This window comes from Leguminivora glycinivorella, chromosome Z (assembly GCF_023078275.1).
Source record: "Leguminivora glycinivorella isolate SPB_JAAS2020 chromosome Z, LegGlyc_1.1, whole genome shotgun sequence".
NCBI classification, from domain to species: Eukaryota; Metazoa; Arthropoda; class Insecta; order Lepidoptera; family Tortricidae; genus Leguminivora; species Leguminivora glycinivorella.
In genome coordinates, this window is record NC_062998.1 from 45,890,262 (window position 1) to 45,914,739 (window position 24,478).

Genomic DNA, 24,478 nt, shown 5'->3' on the forward strand with positions numbered 1-24,478 from the left:
GTACGGCACACTTATGACTTTGGTATTTTTATAAGAACATCATGCATTTACGTTCAGAACAGTGAAATTTCGTGCAGTGGAACTGCTGGAGTTCATCAGAACGGAACTCCTCCAATCTGAACGGCACACTTATGATGACTTTGGTATTTTTATAATAACATCATGCATTTACGTTCAGAACAGCGACATTTGGTGCAGAGGAACTGCTGATGGTGAGCTGAGAGAGGAGTTCCTCAATCCTCAAATCAGAACGGCATACTCTTAGTGATTATATTTTTAAAAGAACAGCATGCATTTGATACGTTCAGAAATCTCCTAACAAGAGCTATGCGTCGTTGAGGAGTTCCGTTCTGATTATCGTCAGCAGTTCCACTGCATCAAATGTTACTGTTGTGATCTTAAATGCATGATGTTCTGATAAAAATACCAAAGTCATTATAAGTCTGCCGTTGATGCTGTTCAGATTTGAGGAGTTTCGTTCTGGTGATAATCAGCAGTTCCACGTCCACTGCACCAAATGTCACTATTCTGAACGTGTGTGTGTCACTATAAGTGTGCCGTTCAGATTTCAGGACTTTCATTTTGATCATCATCAGGAGTTCCACTGCATCAAATGTCGTTGTTCTGCACGTAAATTATGCATGATGTTCTTATAAAAATACCAAAGTCATTATAAGTCAGCCGTTCAGATTTGAGGAGTTACGTTCTGATGATCATCAGCAGTTTCACGGCACCAAATGTCATTGTTGTGAACGTAAATACATGATGTTCTTATAAAAATACCCAAGTCCGTATAAGTCTGCCGTTCAGTTTTGAGGAGTAACGTTCTGATGATCATCAGCAGTTCCACTGCACCAAATGTCACTGTTCTGAACGTAAATGCATGCTGTTCTTATAAAAACACAAAAATCACTTTAAGATTTGAGGAGATCCCTTGACTTCTCCAGGATCCCATCATCAGAACTGGGTTTTGGACTAACCTGTCCTATTTTTTTATTTATTGATGAGATAATTGCCACGATTTAATTGTAAATGCCATAACTGTTACAATAAAATACATAAAAAAACATTATTTTGTTATAAAATCGTTATTTTTGTATGAAAAGGTGCCACGATTTTTTCAGAAATGATTAACACGCCCCTACATTACATGGAAATGATATACGATTTGCCCTAGTAGAGCCAGAAGAAGTATTGCATAGATTTCATCGAGGGAACCGGCCCCTTCCCCTTCTCTTTGTGGGGAGTAGTCACGTGCGATTTCATGACTATTGGACTAAATCGGATCAGTTTGACTCAAGGAAAAATTTTGCCAAGCAGCATCGCCACGGGCAAAAGTGCAAAGTCGCTGGCCTTACTTATCCTACTGGTCACCAAACACAAATATGGCAAAGGGAAATGAGCATAGTTTGAAAATTATAAGTTCTAGCTATATACTTCCAAAGACAATATTGTAGAGCATTTTATAGAAAATATACTTCTCTAAGACGTTATTATTGTAGCTTTTACGGTTTTCATGTAAATATAAAAAAACTGAAAACAGGGATACAAAAGTGGGGGGAAGGAGGGGAAACATTGACACCTCGGCGTGTTTCTACTTCTATTTTTTATTATAACCCTAGAAGCTATATACATGCCAAGTTTCATGCTTTCTGCCAGACGGGACTATAGATCTAGTTAAGAACTCGTACTACATAAACTTTAAGCGATAATCTACATTCAGAATGTGAAAAAAGTAGATTTTTAGACATAATTACTTTATAAAGAAAAAGCGATTAATTGTCGTCACGAAAAACTGACACCGCTACACCACCCCGAAGTTAATTTTTGTGTAACTGACTTACGCTGACCAACTCTAAGGGCGAGCAATTAGTGCTTGACCCTATATGAATCCTTTTGCAGGATTACGATATGAAAATGCCATCTATCGTGTACAAATCAAATTATTTTATGAAAATTTTTTGATTTTTTTTTTTGACAAGTGGATTAGCTTTTTCTTTAGTGTATGGTATCTATTTCAGTTTATAAGTTAATTTTTGTTAACGACTTACGCTAATTGACCCAAATTCTGAAAATGCCCGTGTACACTGAACAGTGACAAATTAGCGAACATATTATGTCTTTGTTGACTCTTTCAGTGACTCGTAGTAAGGGTACAGATAAAAACACGACAATTTTATCACGTGATATCGACAGCCAGACTGATAATGTCATTAAGTATACGCTAGTAACTTCAAGAATAATATTAGGGAGGTACCTATACCTACTTACCAATGAATGCTTTATGAATAAGTTTAATTTTATTTAATGAATAAAAACTTTAGTTGTCTACCTAACTAAACAATTGGTTTTAACAGTCAGATCATTTACTACATGTTTCACAAAATAAGTAGGCGAACATGGGTCTAGGATAAAAAATCGGCTCCCCTAAAACTAAAGTTATAATTTTGCCGAAATTCAATTCTGAAGTTATGAATAATAATCAGGTGACTGACCTTTAGAAAAGGAACAAGAAACATATTTTATAATAAACATAAATTAGGTTAGTTTAAATCAAATTATTTCAATAAATTAAAAGCAGGCGTGTAAATGTGTGTGTGTGTGTGTGTGTGTGTGTGTGTGTGTGTGTTTGTGGCGTGTGTTTGAAATGAGTGTCATGTGATTATATTGAGAATGTTCTCTGTTTCTTCATTGTTTTCAGTTAATAGCCAGTCTGTTTGCAGTTTGCATTGAGTCAACATTTCATATTTTTGAGTACAACTTTTTATTGTTTGGTTTGAAAGAACTCAATACTAAAAGATACACGTATTTTTTTATTTTTCCAAAAACTGCTATTTTAATGAGAAAATCCTTTCTTATTACTACTTCGATTTGAAACAGAAAGAGCGTAAGTTACAAACGTCAAGACAAAAGCTGTCTGACGTCAGGACATGTGTTGCTTTAGAATATACACCTAAGAAAACGTCAAAAATGGTAAGAAAAAAAGTTTTAACACTGTCTGCTCAAACAGTTCAGTATGACTAGACTGTCAAGCGACTCCCCAAGTGTCATGATAACCAATATGTGAAGAGACTACGAACTGGTACGAACCATAGACTAGTGTCCGCATGAAATTTTTAATATCTTTGCTACGAAGAGTTGCGATAAGTGTTACTGTCAAACTCAAGTGAAATACCAACTGGAAGATATCTTTTGTAGTTTTCATGAGCGCTTGGCAAGCTCTAAATCAGCGTTTGACATTGATGAGCGTCACTTCCCCTTTAAGCTAGTTTTTTGGAAAGATTTTTTATACGACAAAATAGGAAAAAAATTAAAAAAAATATTTATGTGATCTACAAGCGTATATCTCGAAATGGTTTTCGATTTAGGGACATTGAAAATTTTGAAACGTTGTCAATACTTTTTCTACGACCATGCACTTACTTTTTAATAGTTTTCTAGAATAACTTTGGTAAATTCGCACTTTTCCCTGTATTTTACTTTCCTCTGAATACTCTGTAAGTCACAGGTAGATCGGCTACCTAACAAACTTTAAGAGCTATATCATCGTGCGCTAAAGCCGGGCGGGGGCGGGCATAACACATTGTAAATGACGGTCGTTTAGAAAAAATATATATATCCTTGACCATAATCAAATATTTGTAATGAAGTTAAGCCACGTATACCAAGCAATTCCATTTTTTCCAAGAGCAATGATATATGTACCGAATCGAAAGCGAATGTGTTATCTAAGTAGGTAAAGTGGCTCTCGTTCCACGACTTATGGATGACCATGGATAGTATATTATGCTTACTAATGCCGGCTGTACACACACGTCGAAAACCTGTTACTGAACGGAACGGGGCACAAATATCAACTCAATAGAAGATGTTAACTATAAGGCTTGCCACAGACAGTCTTAAAACACTACCACTGACAGTTCAAACTGACACTGACAGGTCTGTCAGTGTCAATTTGCATACAATTTTTTTTAAGATTATGAATTTTTAAGACTGTCTGTTGCCGGCCTAAAACTCCCGTGAGACTCAGACATATTTAAAAATATTTTAAGCGGGTTACTCACGTATTAAGTCGATATAACGCTCGACATGTTTCGCTCCATTTCCGAGGAACTTTTTCAAGAGTAGCGACTTAGCGACCCCTATATTTTTAAAATACTAATAGAAGATGGTTTATAGCCGGATTCAGATTTTTTTAAATAATAAATCTTGAGAGACATCTCATATAAATCAACCTCAAGCTTTGTAGTGGTCAGATTCCAATTTTTTATTCACAGGACAGTCATGATAAGCACCAAAATATCTCACCCGCAAGATGAACGGTCTTATAAAATATACGAGTAGGTAGTCTATCTCATGGGTGAGATATTCCGGCACCCGTCATGTGCTTGCCGTGCGGACGAGAGTGTAGTGCCGGCATAACTAGCCATGACATTCAAATATTGACTACTCCAAACCGGACTACGCGTAGCCGAATTTGCCGTCTTTGGCGAAATATTTGACAATCGTTAATATTGATCACGTACTATTCACACATGGCATGGATTCAAGAATACAACAAGTGGACTCAATAAATAGAGACGCTTCGAATATTCCGTATTCTGCCGAATACTTATTGCCTACAGTCACCAAATACCTACCGAAAAACTGTTACACTTATTCAGAAAAGAAATACCTAAAACAAATGTTATGTATAATCAATTATTTACTTTAAAGTAGATATTTTTGAAAAGTTGTGAAACACAGGCCCTTTTTTAAGCATTTGTTATTTTTTTATCATGGTTTCGGTTATTTTGGCTCTCTCTAAATGAAATCACTAGTTTTGAGAAATAATGTTGATACAACGCTGTGCTCTGTTGGCGAATTTTGCCCTAATAAATGTGCCTCAAACCATACGAGTGTCGTGCCAAATATTCGGTAGGTAAGGTATTCGGCTGAGCGAATGCAGAATATTATGTATTCAGTCAAAAGTAGTCAAAACCACTATTCGGGGCAACTCTATACCTTAAATAAGTCAATATAAATATTTGCACAAAAACACGCGAACGGTTGTGAGACGACAACGTAGGTACGTACCGACTTATGTGACCGCTTTCAAATGTTACTGATGACCCAAAAACGAATAATGAAATACCTAAGTGAAATACAGACTGTGTAGACTGACTTAGTCCAAGATCACAAGACATGGTTTTGGTATAGTACCTACTTATTTTCTAATAAATACCTCAGGATAAAGTAATGTATGTATAAGCCTAGGTACTTTTGTCAATAAAAACGTAAATGTCTTAGGTATAAAACCTACAGTGCGTTTTTATAGACAGCACTTTATGACAACTATGACGAGTACCTACCTAATGAAAATTTACTTAGTCACTTAGCCAGACGGTAACAGACTGCTTTACTTATTGTCTATGATTTTAAAATTTTTCTTCTTGGCACATGACAGCACCCATAGAAAGTAACGCGCACGACCTACTAAAATTTTAATTCCCGTAATAATATAGGTACGTAACATTTGGTCAAGTCCTTAAAATACACCAGGCATAGACCCTTTATCGATTGAATTAATTCGTAGATAATCGCTAGATTTGACAAACGATGCCACATCGCTACAAACTTCAATACAGAAGTGCCCTAAAGAGGAACTTACAGCTCAGGGCCGAGAATAAGGCCCATATCGTCCGGCAAACTGTTAGTTAGTTGACTCCTTTACACCATGTTGTGTATATGTTGGCATATCCCATCTACTTAAACCACAGTTTACAGTGTTTATAATCTAGTGGTCTTGAAATACGAGTCAGGTTAGACGCAGTAAGATAACCTGGACGAACTGACTTCATACGGGGAAAAAAGAACAAACAACTAATTATAAGCTTCCCGAACAAGCAAGAATACAAATCATTTTAAATATTTCCATGTAAAAATAGAACAGATACCTACTTCCAAATCGCTAAATATTGTATTTGGTACTGTTTCAGGCCGTATACTGGGCCTAGAGCTGGTGGCGCCGGCCAGGTCGAACGGGCTGCGCTGTAGCGTGGCCGTGTTCGTGTGCTGGGCCCTCGTCGTGGCCGTCGGCCTCGGCCTCTACCTGTTCCATCTCGCCACCAAACCCACCAGGCTAGACCTAGGTAATATTCGGGAACTGATACCCCTATACTACTATGCTCTTAACGTGCTCTTAATACACAACAGACTTTTTTTAATTTCTAATTTCCCTTTTAAATAATCCACACTAGTAAATTTATCTCTCTTAATTTTTGTACTTTAAATGCGACGCGTGTCGGTGCTTATTTATGTAGGCTATCTAAAATTATAGATCCTAAATATTAAAATTTGAGAAGTCAAATATTTGAACGTCTTATTAATCATAATACATAATATTTCCAGTTGTTTGACATGTAAAATCCTGCATTTTAAAACATCCTGTGATATTCCATTTAAGAAAAACTAGATACCATGGTACCAACAATGGTATCAAACATGTTTATAATACAACTAGTATACTTAAAACAGTTGCAAAATTAATGTGTACTCTTTTGGGCTAGGTCTAAATGAAACCTGGTATTTCCGTCGAGACGATTGGCAAGCGATGCCTCCGTACAACACGAACTACCTGTCCCTGCCGGTGCAGCAGGTCGTCATCGGGCACACGGGCAGGGGTTACTGTAACCAGACTCGCCGCTGCATTGAAACCATGCTCGCAACACAAGCGGACAACCTACGAAGAGATCTGGACGATATCGTCCCCAACTTTTTAATCGGCGGCGAAGGAACGGTCTTCGAAGGGCGGGGAGCGAACGTAGTAGGAGCAATGCTGAAAGGTCACAACTCAAAGAGTATTAGCGTGATGTTCATGGGGGACTACAACACAGATACGACAGCTGATATCCAGTTTGAACACTTGAGGGTTTTGATAGAGCAGCTGGTGAAGGACGGCGTGCTGGAGCCGGACTACGTGGTGTTCGGGCAGTGCCAGCTGTCGCCGGACACGGTGCAGCCGGGCCGGCACGTGCTGGACCACTTGCAGGAAGTGCCGCATTGGGCGAATGTCAACACGGAACGCTGCCTTAGATATTTTAGGGCTTCGTAAACATAACAATAGGATGTCAAATGTAAATTGACTACTATAGACTCAAAAGTCCTTGGAACCTATAACGAACTCTTAACTTTGAGTCGTAAATGAAAAGACTATCGGTTTTCAAAACTTGATTATTCTAGTCTATCTATAATACCTCTCGCGTAGGATGGTCCCTGAAGAAAGTGAATAACATTGTTGTTTTTAGTTGCAAAAAGAAATAAGGATAAAGATAATGAATATCAGGGTTATTTCGTTTATTAGATTTGGATAAATGTGGATGCCATTGAATTTCCTATTCTGGGTAGAATAAATATTAATTAAATTTTGCCTCCAACAAACCTACAACTGTGTAGGTTTATTGGAACGAGACGGGCGGTAAGATTGCGCTTATTTTTTACAGAATGGCGAACTCTGATCTATCTAATCTATACTTTATCGAATTCTGACGAAACAAAAATTCGACATTGAAAATAATTGGCTCAAAACTCTTATTAACAATCTTAAAGTTTAGTACATAATTGTATTCGAACGAGAATGCATTTTATACTCTACTTTCTGAGTAGAGAGCGGCACTAGCACAACAATCAAATCGCCTATCTCATGTATTCGTAATAAATCTGTAAAAACCTGTAGATAAATTGCACATTGTACGTAATGTATTTGTCCATTTCTCCAAGCATTTCAACCGTTTTGACTTCGGTGGCAACGTTAATTTTACGTGTATCCCGTTAGAATCACATATGTAGGTATGAAATAACATTTTGGTAATTTAAATTCATTTTGTAAAGTCGCGGATTCCTACCAAAAAAAAAACAACGGAGAAAACTCATGCTACTCTTACTCCTAGACTTGGATATGGAAGTTTGAAACCCGGAAGTTTGAAACCGTTTGAACCACTCGGAGAAAGGCCCCCTCGTGATTTACGAAATGGTCTAGTGCTGCTCTCTGGTGGTAGAACATTGCAGTAGGTAATACCTATTGCGCCCTATTTTCACTTGAGTAGAAGTCCATGAATTTAGTTATTGATATTGTAAATATTAGAACTAAGAACATTAATGATGAAATTATCCCATTGTATTTTTCATTAAAATTATTTGTGTGTCACATAATATGGGCATCGCAAATAGCCGGCTTTGTCTTTATGGTATTAGTAGATTAACAAAGATTATCTAGACTGATAGCGAGCATATTTCGCAGCAAATTGATCTCCTAATTGAATGTCGTGTTTATCAGTAAGTGTCCCACTCCCAATTTATAAGAATTCGTAATGTTCACAAGAAAAAAGGAATAGATTTTTATGAAAATAATGAATAATTTGAAATATCTATAGCACGTATAATTTTTTATACCTACCTAGTCTATGCTGAATGCAAAAAGTAAACCACAAAGTAGGCCACATTTTTACAACCAGAATCTAAAGACTAATAAAGTTGGCCGTAGGTAATCGAAGCTCTTAGAACATATTGATAATATAATGATGCTGTATTATAGGTCAAAATACTTTTTAATTGTTTTTATAAGTACATAATAAGTGCATAACAGTGTATAAAATGTGTAAATTTCCATACTATCGTATTAGGATGCCCTGTTATTGATAGTTTATGTGTATGTAATAAATATAAAAAAAAAAAAAATAATAATAAATAAGTATTGAATGTTTGGTGATGTGAGATGAGAGTGATTCTTTATGGTCGTCATGGTAATTGCAATATTACCTGTAAAATGTTGTTAATTCAAATGTATTTAGTTAGGTGTAGGTATTTTTCTGAATAATCTTTTTTTTTAGGTGTGGAATGGTATAGAGCAGTGTTTTTCAAAGTGTGGGTCGCGACCCCCAGGGGGGTAACCTAAACTTCGTGGCCCCCAGGATAAGTGCCGCGATCCTGGGGGGCCACGAAGTTTAGGTTTAAGAGAAACCTATGACAGGCTGATTTGATTTTTTCTAACTTCATGAAGTCAAATACTTGAAAAGTCCTTTTTATTCCTTTTTTTGTTATTATATCTAATTATATATTAAAAATTTTGTGTTCCACCATTAGCTTTTCTTTTTTTCAGTCCAAGCTAAATTCGTGCTTCGCTAAATAGATTTTGCGAGTTTCATGTATGTTATAAAATATCTACGCAGGTTTGATTGCCTTATTAAGGACTGATTGTGATTATAGTCAATAAGTATATTATTATCAATAGTATTATTATATAAGTTCAATGTGCTCACATTCCAAATTCGTAATTCTTTGAGCAAGGCAGCATTCGATTTTGTTTTTAAGTGTAATAAGGTGCACTAGGGTAATTCCGAATGATTTTTGCACTAGTTGATAAGGTGTATGTGTTTCCATGAACCAGTCAGTATAGCAAAGTTTTTAGACGGAAATAGTGAATAACACACTTACTAGATGGAATAGCCTAACAATGGATTACAGAATTTTTCATAAATAATGTAAGATTTTTAAAATACAAGCATTTCAAATCTAGTTTGGTTTTTCGTTGCAAAGGTGCAATTCCGAATTGGTTCGGGTAAATCCGAATACACTTGAAAACGAGTTTTATGTGTATGTTGCATAAGAAACATATTACTTTTTTGATTGAAATTACCCTCCCAGCTCTTTTTACTCGATTTGGCGTATAGGAGTACTTATACATGTGTTTATCAAGCTTTTATTTCGGATTTACCCGATCAGGAATCTGTGGTACTCAAACTTTAATGACACATTTATATCCACCATCAATAGTTTCCAAGGGGTCGCCTTATGATAATGTACCTACTTAATAAAAATCCACATATTAAAGGCTTAGTCTTTAACCTTTAAAAAAAAGCAAGTAATGCACATAAGCTTAGGTGGAAGACCTCCTAGGCCTTTATCAATCCATGTTGATGACATGACACACGTGCTTCGTTGAAATTCACCGAACGGACCTGAAGGCAAATGTACATATTTTAGAATCGTTATATCCGAATAACAAAAGAACTTAATTTTGTTTGTTTGAGAACCACTGGCTATTACTTAGAGAAAACAAGGTCGGGTAATTCCGGTACACTTTGTGACACGGAATTCCCCACTTCGGGTAAATCTGAAAATGTAATAAAATACAAGCTAGAATAGTTTAAGCCGATTTAAAATGGCTAAAAAACGAAAATCTCTCAAACACAAAGGCAGTCAATTCATTTACTCACCAAAGTACAGAGTTAGCGATGGTCGTCTAATTCCGAATGACAAAAAAGCGGGAATTTTTCACTCGCTCACTAATCTGATGCGCCACAAGCGTAGTTTCGTCGCTAGCGTCTCGAGCCAACTTACGCTGGGAGGGAGATACTTGAACGTCATAGGGTGCGTTGCCATAGCAAATTATGTAGCCGCGTTTAGTAGATATTAGTAATTTTCGGAATATCCCGAATTTCGGAATTAGCCGAGTAAACCTTAATATAATATATAAAATGGTTTGTGACATCGCTACCAGTGGCGTAGCGTCGATACAACTCGATTCCCCACAGGTTCCCTAAAATTCTGCAGTATCTGTAGAAGTTCATACAAAACAGATCCCAAAAACCCCTCCGGCATTACCAAGAAAAATTTTCACGCGTCGCCACTGATCGCTACGCCACTTAGTCATAATCTAATCTATCAGAAATGTGATTTGTACTCGTACAGTCAGCCAAAAAAGTGGTTTACCACTTTTCAACCTTATTTGTTTCAAATAGAATCCAAAAGTTGTAAACCACATTCTTGGCTGACCGTACCTATTGTAGATATAGGGCCACTTGCACCACCCGCTTAACTCAGGGTTAGTGGGCTGTCAACTGTCAAATTACCTACAGAATAGTGGGTTAACCTCGGGTTAACCCTTCATTTTCGGTGGTGCAAGTATTGATGTGCAAGTTGCGGAAACTTTCCAATAAAATCTTAAATTTCTTGAAAAATTCACGAAACTTTCACGAAAAATAAACGGAATTTAAATTTATGAAATGGAAAGTTTCCATCCATACAATTGTTCATACAAAGTATGGAAAGTTTCCGAAGTTTTCCTATGTGAAAATTTCAGAATTTTGGAAACTTTCCGTCGGCACATCAGTAGGTGCAAGTGACCCTTAGTTTTGTTCAGTAAATTTGGGTAGGCTAAGTACTTAGGTATTGGTACACAGTAACACGTTACAGTGCCGGATTAAGTTCACCCTTAGTGCGTTTTCACATTATCCGATCCGATATCGGATGTAGGACCGATTATTATTATATTTAAGCCGCCATCTTTGATTTTTGCCTTACAAATTTTGACGACCGGTCTGGCTCAGTCGGTAGTGACCCTGCCTGCTAAGCCGCGGTCCTGGGTTCGAATCCCGGTAAGGGCATTTATTTGTGTGATGAGCACAGATATTTGTTCCTGAGTCATGGATGTTGTCTATTTAAGTATGTATGTATTTATCTATTTAAGTATGTATATCGTCGCTTAGCACCCATTTGCTTAATGTTAATAATCCATATGTTTTTAAATATAAACATATGGATTTTTCCTTTTTTATTGTGGAACGTACCACTTTACAAATCGCAAATTATAAATGCAGACATCAACTTGCAGCTTTGCTTAGTTTGGGACTAAGTTGATTTGTGTAAGGTGTCCCCAATATTTATTTTATTTATAAATCCTTCCTACATCCGATATCGGGAAGGATAATGTGAAAGCGCCCTTAAGCTCACCTACGACCTAAGAGACCCTTAAAATTGAAGGGGTCCAAGATTATACGTATTTTATAGCAGAAAATGCCAAACCTTAGATTTCCTTGATATCCGGTTCTAGTCTAAATTTGTCAACAATATTAAAACCACCCTATGGTGGTGGAATGACTGAAACGGGGCTAGAGACCCTCAAGGTGATGTGTGCCACACACTTTCCAGGCTCGATAATAAATCAGAGTGCACCAGACGATGAACCCATTAGTGTTACGGAACAGTGTACTCGCACGACCAGACATAATTGGGACACGTCGAAAAAGGTAGTAGACCACAACAAAATACAATGGGCATTATCGACATTTCAGCCGTATAAAACCCCGGGGCCAGATGGAATCTACCCCATACTACTACGAGAGGGCGCTAACGTACTTATACCTTACTTGAGTAGACTGTACAAAGCGTGTATTGCCTTCGGAAGTTCGGACATGTACCGCGTGCATGGAGGTTAGTAAAGGTAACATATTTGCCCAAACCGGGCAAAGCGGATTACACAGAAGCCAAATCATATAGGCCCATAAGTCTATCATCATTTCTCCTTAAAACGCTGGAGAAACTGGTGGACAGACACATCAGGGATGGTCCGCTCAAGAGACATCCACTACACCGCTTGCAATGCGCATACCAGCCGGGCAAGTCCACGGAGACAGCACTACACCTGGTGACAACTAGAGCGGAGCAGGCCATAGAAAACAAAGAACTATGTTTTGCTGCATTTCTGGATGTCGAAGTTGCCTTTGATCGCACCACATATGGTGCAATCAATAATGCTGCACTCAAACATGGCTTAGAACCTACCATCTGCCGCTGGATAGGTAATATGTGAACAGCCGGCTAATTAAGTCCTCCCTCATGGGGGAAGAATTACTAGCCACAGCAACAAAAGGTTGTCCACAAGGTGGGGTTCTCTCTCCGACTCTATGAAGCCTGGTAGTGAACTCACTTTTGGAAGAACTAAATAAGGGCCCAGTATATACAGTGGGTTATGCAGATGATTTTGTGATACTCATAAACGGGGAATTCCCGGGAACGGTGTCAGAAATCATGAATACAGCACTGAGGCAAGTGGAGAGGTGGTGTAACCACCAACAACTCTCCATCAACCCAGGCAAAACAGTGGTAGTACTGTTTACCAGGAAAAGGGCCCTTAATGGCATGGAACAACTAAGGCTCTATGGAAGGGTACTTGAACTTTCCAATGAAGTGAAATATCTAGGGGTAACACTAGACAAAGAACTGAACTGGAAAAGACACGTCGAACTGACCACAGCCAAGGCACTTAGAGTGTTTGGAATGTGCAGGTCAGCTTACGGCAAAACATGGGGTTTAAACCCAAAGGTACTAAGGTGGATCTACACCATGATGGTGAGACCTATAATCCTGTACGGAAGCCTGGCCTGGTGGCCAAGGACATTACTGAGCACATGCAAGGATGTCCTCATGAAGGTACAAAGGACAGCATGCATGGCTATAACGGGTGCGTTCAGAACGACGCCAACAGCAGCATTGGAGGTACTATTGGATCTCCCGCCGCTACATCTAGTGATACAGTCTGAGGCACTGAAATCGCTACACCGGCTGGCTTTAACAGGCCTCTGGAGCGATAGCATGCCGAAGACTAAACACACAAGCATGGAGTTCAACAATTCTATGGGAAGGCTGATGAGTATGGGCTGCGACAAAATGCAACCGAAATTCATCTTCCACAAAAACTTCAAAACCAAAGTCCATACTAGAGCCGAATGGAAGGAGGGTCTGGAGACACCCACCCCTGATGACAACACCATCATCTGGTATACAGACGGGTCCAAGATGGCATCTGGTACGGGCGCAGGCATTTATGCAAATGACTACAGTGGTAGTATCAGCATGGGCAATTATGCCACGGTCTTCCAAGCCGAGACATATGCAATAATTGCCTGTGTACATGAGAATATAGTTAGACAAATCCAAGGTAAGACTATCTATATACTCAGCGACAGTCAAGCGGCACTCAAAGCCTTCACATCGCCCAGAGTTACCTCTAGACTGGTATTAAACGGCATCCAAGCTCTTAACAAGCTTGGAAGGCAAAACAAGGTGCAACTGGTATGGATACCGGGGCACGAAGGCTTCATTGGCAATGAAAACGCTGATGAACTTGCCAAGGCTGGATCTGAAAACAACTTCATAGGTCCGGAACCTTATGTGGGCTTTTCAAAAGGAACCATTAGAACGGCTATGAAAGACCAAACAAAGGCTAGTCACCAAAAAGAGTGGGATGCCCTGGTTGGTCTGAAGCACTCAAAGCTCTTTATGCAGAGGGTAGACTCTGGATGGAGCAAAAAGCTAGGGAAGCTAGGCAAAAGACACCTCCAAATTATAACGGGGATGTTCACAGGCCATTACGGGGTCAAAGGAATTTTGGTCAAGATGGGACACGTCGACAACACTGATTGTCGCATGTGTGGCGAAGAGGAAGAGACCGTCAGACATTTAATGTGTGAATGTCACGCCCTCGCCAGACAAAGAATGAAGAACTTCGGAGCAGGCTACCTGGCACCGAAGGACTTCAGAGAGCTACCCATGAGCCTCATCATCCGATACGTGGAAATGGTCGAGAAGCTCCTGAATAGCTGAAGGATCTTAGGATCGTAGGGGGTAATTGCACAAAAGATCCCGATGGGTCGAAGTGTATCCGTAAGGGCCCCTGCAGATTTAAGATAAGATAAGATAAGATAAACCACCCTAGCATGGTTAAAATTTCTGCATTGTCTGCGGAGCCCCCAAATGTAGATACGGGGCCTGTACCATCTACTACTATTGCCTTTAATCCGCCACGCCACTGTCTATAGGTATCCATTTACCTATTAACATGATGTTGATGAGACTGGACGTGTAAATTATAAAAATGAAATTATGAAACAATAAAGGTTTATTTAATATGTTACTAGGTATTTCGTTCAACATTTAAGTATAGGTACTGATTTGTGTACACTGATGAATTTACCGGAGGGGATTTAAAGTTTTCATTAATTGGTTTTCATAAGTAACTACTGGAAAATACCCAATTTTGAAAGGGAAGGGGGGGAGGCATTGCACAAACTGTGAACACCAGCACAGTATAATAAAGAGTACTATCGTACAGTATGGCCACTCCCGCTCCCCGCTGAAAGTGCCGCCCACCCCCTCTCGGTTACCTCACAGTTACCGCCTGTCAAAAATGCGAACAGTCGACCTGTCATATTTCACTCATACAAGCATAGCACGCGTTCACCTACACGAGCTTAGACTGTGTGCTAGGAACGCGCCTCTTTCATATATTTGATCGTCAGTGTCCGAGGTGTGACACCAGGCAAACAAAAGGCGCCAGCCAGATGGTAACATCTATGCATTGTTCGCGCACCAAGAAACCTATAATGTCCATAGCTATACAAAACTCGCCTGTGAAGTCGCTACCGCACAATAGACTGGGCACAGCCGGTGCATGTGGACACACCAGGGCAGCAGAATTCGAGAGCAACCTTCTAGCGCGACAGGAAGATCTTATCATATCATATGATAGAGCTGGAATTTGTTTGGACCTGCATATGACTCTACAATGCTACTACTTACTTACCGGTAATAAAAGCAAGAGTCCTTTAATGCGTACCACGCAATGAAAAGCAGCTATTATTTTCATTTTCAATAAGTTACTTAGAAACAGGCCATTTTTCAACAAATGATTCTGATAGAAACTCTAGAGTAGTCTCTAGCCGAAGACATGACATGAAATATTTTATTTATTTTTATTTATTTATTATTCAAATAAGTTACACAGCATAACAGTAAAACCAAAGCACTGTGAAACTAAAAAATAAAAACAATAGGTATAGCACATAAAACAGTAAAAATCAGACAAAAAAAAACAATATTCTATTTAGGCGACGACGTAACAGCGTGGCTCCGTTGCGTCGTCTGACACGGCGTAGGGTTCGGCAGGTTGCCCCGGAACCGCCGAAACAGCACGCCCTTCGGCCAGAAGTCTGCACTCGCGATGGTTCATGGTGTCCTGCAGCGGCCGCGGCACTCGCAACACAAACGAACTGAAGTGCACGTAGTGGCGCGACTGTAGCTGGAACACTCTCAGCGTGTAGCCAGTCTTCTGGCGAACGTACTCCACCACCTCATCAGGCCCGGCGGAGTAGTGCAAGCGCGACACGTAGAGCGCCCTACTCGGCGTAGCAATCCGTAGACCTGAATTCACTGGTTCCGCATTGCCACACATAGTCTTACGAGGCGCCCTGCGCGCCTTGCTCTTCTTTTGCACCAATGTGAATCCCTCCTCATCCACATTGGTGCGGGCAGACTTTTCCACAATAGGAGCCCGTGATACCTTTACAGGTGCATTTACCCGGTTCGTTGCGACGGACTCACCGACAACGTCAGCATATGCACGCTGACGCGAGTTCGTTGGGACATGTGGCGGCCGGACGCGCGGGGGGCGCGCGGGCGGCGGATCGGCGCGTGCGACACATTTTACTGCGCCGGCAACAGGCAAACAAACCGACTTGTCTTGTCAGCAGGTCGATTATCAGACTTGAAATTTGAAGCCGCTGTCTGAGTTGTATGTAAATATGTATATATACAGTAGGGATGTACCGACTAGTCGGGAAAGCCGACTATCCGGCCACATTTGTAGTCGGCGATTAGTCGGCGACTAGTCGGCAAAAAGGGCCGATTAGTCGGCACTTCATTAGTGATAGAAAAACAGTACAAAATTAAATTACCAGCTGAAAATTATGGTTGTATTATGTAGCTATTAGTAATTCCTTTTTCTTGTCAAAACAACAAATATCTGTTATCAACACAGAAATAAATTTCCTACCTAGGATTATCGACTTCATAGGCAGGATCACTACCCACTAAGCCAAGCCGGTTGTTAAAAATGGAAAATGTATATAAATATTGTCATGAACCTTTTAACATCTGTAAAAAATCATGAAAAGCGCGAACGAAGGACCAAAAATGACATTCAAAATGTAAATTTATCGAAAATTATGTTGTGGCCGACTAGTCGGCCGACTAATCGGCCACCCAAGCGCCGACTAGTCGGTAGTCGGCCTAGTCGGCCAAATCAATAGTCGGTACATCCCTAATATACAGTTATAGTCCTACGCCAAATCTTGGGATTAGTTGTCAAAGCGGTCCCCAGGCTCCCATGAGCCGCGGTGAATCGGGATAACGCAAGGGAGATGATGATGATTGATGAGTTATAGTCAGATACCTATCTGAAGGCACAGAATAACATTAGGAAGTGGTAATGGTTGTGATTCACTTCTTCAGTCATTATCATTAACCCCTGGAATGCCGTTGTCAAAAATTTGCTACTGAATTAATAACCTTCAATCTGTTAATTACAGTTTAAATTGTCTGGGACAGATCTGGAACAAGGCAGTTGAGGGGTTAATGCATTGCAACGGTAACTATGGTTGCCAGGAATGCCAGGTGGTCGGTATTAGGCGGGATTCTCGCGACTTATTTTTCGCGAAATTTTCAACATGTGATCAGAGTTTCAGACGCTTGCGTTTCTGCCAAGTCAAACATTTCGGATCATGTAAAGCGTGTACTCATTTCCAAAGCTTATTATACAACACAAGACTACATGAATGATAAAACAACGTGGGATTAATTGTTATTCGAAATGGTTTCTTATTTTTACGTTTATTATTATTATTATTGTTGATGAAATTAATATTGTATTTTTTTGGACATTGGATTTTTCCTAGAAATATTCTAGACATGTATTTTTATATATACATATACCTAATTATATATTTTTTGTTTAACGATTATTTTTATATGAAATTGTATATTATAGACTCAATATTATTATGAACAATAATTTACAACAATAAATTGCTCTGATAATTAGGTTAGATTAAGATCATAATATATATGTAATGAACTATTCATAAGAGCTTGTAACTAGGCCTACATGAATAAAGATATTTTGAATTTGAATTGAATTGGAGCATTTTTAGGGTTCCGTAGTCAACTAGGAACCCTTATAGTTTCGCCATGTCTGTCTGTCCGTCCGTCCGTCCGTGTCTGTCCGTCCGTCCGTCCGTCCGTCCGTCCGTCCGTCCGTCCGTCCGTCCGCGGATAATCTCAGTAACCGTAAGCACTAGAAAGCTGAAATTTTGTACCAATGTGTATATCAATCACGCCAACAAAGTGCAAAAATAAAAAATGGGAAAAAATGTTTTATTAGGGTACCCCCCTACATGTAAAGTGGGGGCTGATTTTTTTTTCATTCCAACCCCAACGTGTGATATATTGTTGGATAGGTATTAAAAAATGAATAAGGGTTTACTAAGATCGTTTTTTTGATAATATTAATATTTTCGGAAATAATCGCTCCTAATAAAGGAAAAAAAAGTGCGTCCCCCCCTCTAACTTTTGAACCATATGTTTAAAAAATATGAAAAAAATCACAAAAGTAGAACTTTATATAGACTTTCTAGGAAAATTATTTTGAACTTGATAGGTTCAGTAGTTTTTGAGAAAAATACGAAAAACTACGGAACCCTACACTGAGCGTGGCCCGACACGCTCTTGGTCGGTTTTTTGAATGACAATCGACTCTTATTTTATGTGATTTACTAAATTTAATGACGGAAAATACGGAATTCTATATAATAAATTGTAGCAAAAATAAAATAATGTAACAAGTTTTGCAATCTACACAATTTTATTGCTCAGCAAAATTGTGCAATATTTATGTTTTAACTATTTGGCTGTTGAGACCAATTACCTTAGTCTTAGAGGAAAATTTTACTCTAGACTACAGCCTCTAAAGCATAAAATGCGATTTATGTCATCTACGGACGGCATTAAAGGTGCACTTTTTGAGCATGAGAAGTGAAAAATATTATACCTACGGGTGTACTCATCACCATACGTTACTGCATAATGAGCTCCTGTTGCACTTGCAGTGCATCTCAGTCTCTCAATTGATATCACATGAATGAACTGGTGCCAGTGGTGCCACAGCTCCACTTCGGTGTACACAACCTTTGGTTATTATGAAATAAAACTATAACTTACTACTTTGGTTATTACTTTAAAAAGTAAAAAAATTAAATGTCTTGATTTGAAATTACTTAATTTTTAATGCCTAGACAGCCTGTTATTTAACATTGGGGGTAAGGGTCGACTCAATAAAAATTTTATTTAGAAACCAATATGTTGGCGATTCATGAAACTTTTCCTTTTGATGATGGCCACTGCCATCATATCCCATCCCACCTCCGAACTGCATACATATGCAATTATGCAAATAAATCGATAACGGAGCATACGTTCGAAAACCGTTATAAAACAAATAGTCATGTGTAGCTAACTTCCCAACAGTAAATAAATGTATGTATTCCATAGACACAATTACAATTCTGAAATTAGTCACAACAATTTATTACTTAAGCTTCGGAACGTACCGTCGTTTGAAACGCGCGTTCAAACCGCCGAAACTCCCTAACCTCTTGCAGTTTCACGAATTTTATACACCAGGATTTCATTACCACCGAAGAAGTGGACGTAACTAAGTGCAGGAGTATTTTGACACAAATGCTGTCTTCCTTTATTTGATTGTGGACGATATTACTAGACGATAGGGTTGTTATTTCTTTAGAAAGTGCTTGTAGTTATGTCTATACGGCTGCAGTACAGCGTTACTATGCCAGAGGGTGGTGACCGCCCACTGCCCCCGTCAGCACATACAACAACGCTTCCTATGTAGTCGTGGATGCACTAGACTTGCGCACTGCAAGACCTAGATTGAGGTAAACGTGCCTTATCAAGAATAAAGCATATTCAATTAAATATTAAACTATGCCTATAATACATTCCACAAACATTGAAGGTGACTAACAAGTTATTATTATTTCTAGCCATACTAGATATAATAGACACTTGATAGTGTACCTACATATCTGTCTGAAAATCGTGCAATAATACCATAAACCATAACATAACCCTTTTCCAGACGGCAGCAATCTACAAGGGCAGGGGCACCCAAACAAATCAAATATTTATAAGTACATATATTCATACACATACGTAATATACGTATAACTACTTACGCCAGTATTCCCAAAAGGGGTAGGCAAAGCACATTAAGCTGCTTAACTTTAGTGCCATTCTTGGCGATTAAGGGATTGAAAGAAATTTAAATCGTGATATTGCGGAGACAAGTTGCTATTATATATGTATAGCCTATCACAATTGAACCCTTACCCACCTTTAGTCGACTGCTACGACACCTTTGGGAGGAAAAAGAGTGGTGAAATTCATTCATTTGAAGACAAGTCATATTAGGTACATGTATGTACAGGTAATTATGTAGAATACTCGTATTTAATTTTTGACCTACAATAGAACTTTAATTAAATTGGATGTAATAAGGTTTATGTTTTACCTACACATCTCTATTGAATTTTTCAATCATCAAATCATCATCATCCACAATATAATTATCCCTCAATACTACAATGGTCAGATAGGCCAGTTATTGCAAACTCTACCCTAGCATTTGAAATAGCTGCAACTTCAGTGTCAAGACCTTTGGAATTTGAAATCCATGACCTAGGATTAAGACACAAAACGCTATAACTTCATTACATATTGCAGTTTAAAATGAACAGCTTGTAGTTATACGTTCCTGGTGTTTTGATGCACATATTCCGCGACGTTGCGTCACTGTGCAATGCATGCACAATATGCACTATATATTCTATTCGAGTTTTTCTGATTCCAAATTCAAATTATGACTTGACTAAAGTAGGGAACTTGCTAATAGGTGATGGAAAATTTATTTTCACCACACCAACTAGTAAACTTTGCTATTGAAAACAGATACCAAAATTGCATGTTATCCACAAGAGAGCAAAGTAATTTTATACAAATTTTAACTTGATGTCTTGAGCTGGCTGGTAAAATTTACCTATGTATAGGTATAACAGTACATTTGTAATCCTGATTACAAGGGTAAAAAGTCTACCGATGGGTAATTAACTTACTTAAGAGTGTTGCTGTTAGTCCAATGTCAGTACTCCCGTACACAGCATAAATATACTGTTACATAATGAGTACTTATTTGTATTTACCAACTGTAATACCTTGGTAAAGGGTGCGATGCTTGTTTTTACTAAGGTAACGGACCCAATCATGGACAGTTTAAGAAAAATTTTCGCCTCTTTTTGATATTTCACTCATAAATGTAAAAATTCTATCGCTAAGCGTGTTAAATCTTGAATGTCCAATCCTTCTTTTACATTTCAAGCGTATTGCAGTATAGATACTCCTATTGGTTTCTTCATAGTTAACAAATTAAAAATAGGTGTTTTTTCTCCAATTATGGACGGCAGTTCTCCAGTAATGGATCCCCCATTATGGACAGTGAAATAAGTTTAAAATTTTACTTTTAAAGCCAACTGATACTCAATGAGTCAATATTATATACCATAAATGCAATTAGTTTGAGTTATTTTAACATAGGATTGTTTCTTGTAAATTTTGGTTTTGAAAATTGTTCCTTGTCCATCATAGGAGGTAGGCAGTTTTTCGGTTCCAGTAATGGACACTCGCAAAATAACGCCATTTCCTTATATCTTTGGAGCAACAAACTAGTATGTTTTATACCTTATCTCATGCCTAATGCAGTAAGTAAAACGCATTCAAGTTTACTCCGAGTATTAATTTTTTATTATTTTTTACATGAACTCAACTCTCTTAGCAACATTACTAAGAATTCGTCTTGATATTTTTTTCAGTAAACTGATGAATTTTATCTTGTCGCCAAATCCTTCAGAAATAACCGAATTAATTGAAACTTCAAAATGAAACAGCTCTAAAACTCTAGTTTATGATACATAGCCGTCAGTTTTTAGAAACTAATTTTAGATACTTATTTTTAAGGATTTGTGTTTTTTTGTCCATAATGGCATCACCGTCCATTATGGGGTATTTCACCTTACATAAGTGTTTGCGCTTGCCACTTCTATCAATCGCAAAGTTGTAATATCAATAGAGCTGTGGTATTTTGATTTCATTGTTTGATTAAATGTCACAAAAATGCAGTAACTAATAAGTACCCTATCTATCTAACTGAACAGTTCTATAAATAAATAAAAATGCTTTATTTCAGACCAGTATGCGATCCATATAAGGTTAGTAGGTACAATTACACAAGAATCCTTACCGACTATGTTAGTAGGTATAACTATAAACTAGCTAAAGAAAACTACAACTAAGACTATGTGCACATAACAACTAACAACACAATTGCGCAGCAAGATTTATTTACTCCTGCCAGTGACTACTGCCACCGAGTATTCAGTGACAGGACAGTCAAGGCGCCCTTCTAATGCACGAAGGAGGCTGTTGTTGCTGCCACGCACTCTTCTCAGCAGAGAGGCAATTCTCTTCCGCCTAATTTCGATTGCTATAATCTAATTCATTTATGGGTGCTATTTTTCTACCCCTTTATTTATTAAATATTTGATTTCAAAATGAATTGGTGGTTTAATATAATATTATATTAGTTATATGTTATTGTCTCCTAAAAGCCGCCATTTTTTTGTTAGATGCCCAAAAAATATAACCATAAAAAAGTGAGCATGAGCACTTAACATGCTACTTATGGTTGTCCGATAGAAGTTAATTCAAGTATCCATTTAATAAAATAAAAATACTTTCTGGTAGGTACGTCCCTGGAACGTCTTCTGGAAGCCGAGGACAGCGACACAGAGTTCGATAGTTGGCGCGAATATCAAGAACACATACGTAACTCTAGATCGACAAGTAGGTAGCGTCTTTTATATTAGGGTTATTTAAGAAGGCTTCATAAACCGCAACCCTCAATTTCAAGGCCTAATGAAGTAAAATGAAGAAAATGGTACCGCATGCCGCAGCTACTGAATACTAGCCCCGATGCAGAAAAGTACGTCTAGTAATACAGAAATATTTTGTTTATTCTGATAACGTTTACACATGTAGGTACATCACGACCCAGTAGTGAGAATTGTAAAAGTACTCTAATATAGTTTATTTTGATTGTAAAATAAAATTGCATGTGATGTGACTTATATTGTTATAAAAATAACTTTGCCTTAATCACGTTGTCCTCTACAATAGCAGTTCTGCATGCATAGGCTTGAAGATTTGTTCTTAGTTTACTAGCAGAACTTGGTTACTTCCCTTGGGCCGCCTTACATCTGTCATATGTTAATAATACCCATCCATAAAAGGTAAAATAAAAATCGTCTTTTTCTTCCTTATATACAATCACGCCTGTATCCCATAAAGGGGTAGGCAGAACACATGAAACTACTAAAGCTTCAGTGCCATCTTGGCAAATAAGGGGTTGAAAGAAAACGAAACTGTGACATTGCAGTGACAGGTTGCCAGCCTCTCGCCTACGCCACAATTTAAGCCATATCCCATAGCCATATTCCTTTCATTATCAATGATATTTCTTAGTATAGGTTTAGTTATTGTACAATACTGCCATAAAAATAAACTAGATTAGTATTAGTATTAAACATTTATGGTTTTTGAACTAAGACATTATTTTTGTACAAAAAGGAGAACCTCAAAAAATGGTCTGATAAGGCGGAAACATATGCATCAGGGCTAGTACAAAAGTGGGTATGTCCAAACTAAGTAGAGATGATATTTCAATCGTCAAATCGTCGTCGGCCCTTCAAGGTCAAATAAAATAAATCGTGATTGGTCAATTTTAAGTGTTCATCAGCTTAAATAATAATCAGTTAAAATTTTTACGGAATTACATGGCGACATAAGAATTGACGAAATAGAATAGTCCCGGGGCCAATGGCAATGGGCAATTAAAGGTCACTAAATAGAACTGTGGACAAAATCGCCATGTGCCTAATAAACTATAAAAATAAAAAATTAAACTACCTAAGGTCAGTGTGGGGAAGACCGTCTACCCGGAAAGACCGTCTATTGACTATAACTTTTGTGTTTATATATCTACGCTTCTCACACCTCCGGAGGTATAGCAGTTTTTCATCCTTAATCCATTGGTCATCAATACATATCCCTGGGACGAACACTAGTTAACAATAAACTTGTTTCTCGTTTCGAACTCGAACATCGAGTTCAACATGGTTCCGCAAAAAAATTAAATAAAATAGAAGCAGTCGGAATATTTGTATATCATGTATGTAACGCAGTCATTTAATAACCGTTATTTCTGACTAGTACTATTATTCTACTCAAAACGCGCTCAATTTTTAGTTTTATGTTCTGAAATATGTAACTTAGAAATTGTGCCTAGTCAGAAAGTCCGGCATAAAAGAGAAAGGCAAGACCGGCATATGATAAACAAGGAGTTGCCAACCTTTTTTAGGCTTTATTGGAAATAAGTCGAGTGTAAACAATATCAATATATAGGTACGTTTTTTTATTTTAACTTCGAAATACAGTTTTGATAATGATTCGTATGATGTTACTAAAATCATTCGAAAGTATTAAGTAAAAATAAAATATATGTGACATATATGGTTGTGAAGAATGATAAGAGGTGAACAGAAGAAAGCCTACACTGCATTATTCATCATCATATTTAAGTTGGTAGAATTATCGTAAGCTCTAACCGTTTTTTATTATTTTTGTTTAAGTATATTTAGAT

The 24,478-nt window shown here is 38.0% G+C and overlaps 1 protein-coding gene across 1 annotated transcript in view; it reads left to right on the top strand.

The window, feature by feature from the left end:
• Positions 1 to 24,478, top strand: part of LOC125240501 — a 50,124-nt gene that overhangs the window by 17,834 nt on the left and 7,812 nt on the right. The window contains exons 2-5 of the mRNA XM_048148393.1: positions 5,979 to 6,131; positions 6,549 to 7,089; positions 15,137 to 15,402; positions 22,525 to 22,623. Coding sequence (XP_048004350.1) covers positions 5,979 to 6,131; positions 6,549 to 7,089; positions 15,137 to 15,402; positions 22,525 to 22,623 — 1,059 coding nt within the window. The remainder of the gene's footprint in view (positions 1 to 5,978; positions 6,132 to 6,548; positions 7,090 to 15,136; positions 15,403 to 22,524; positions 22,624 to 24,478) is intronic.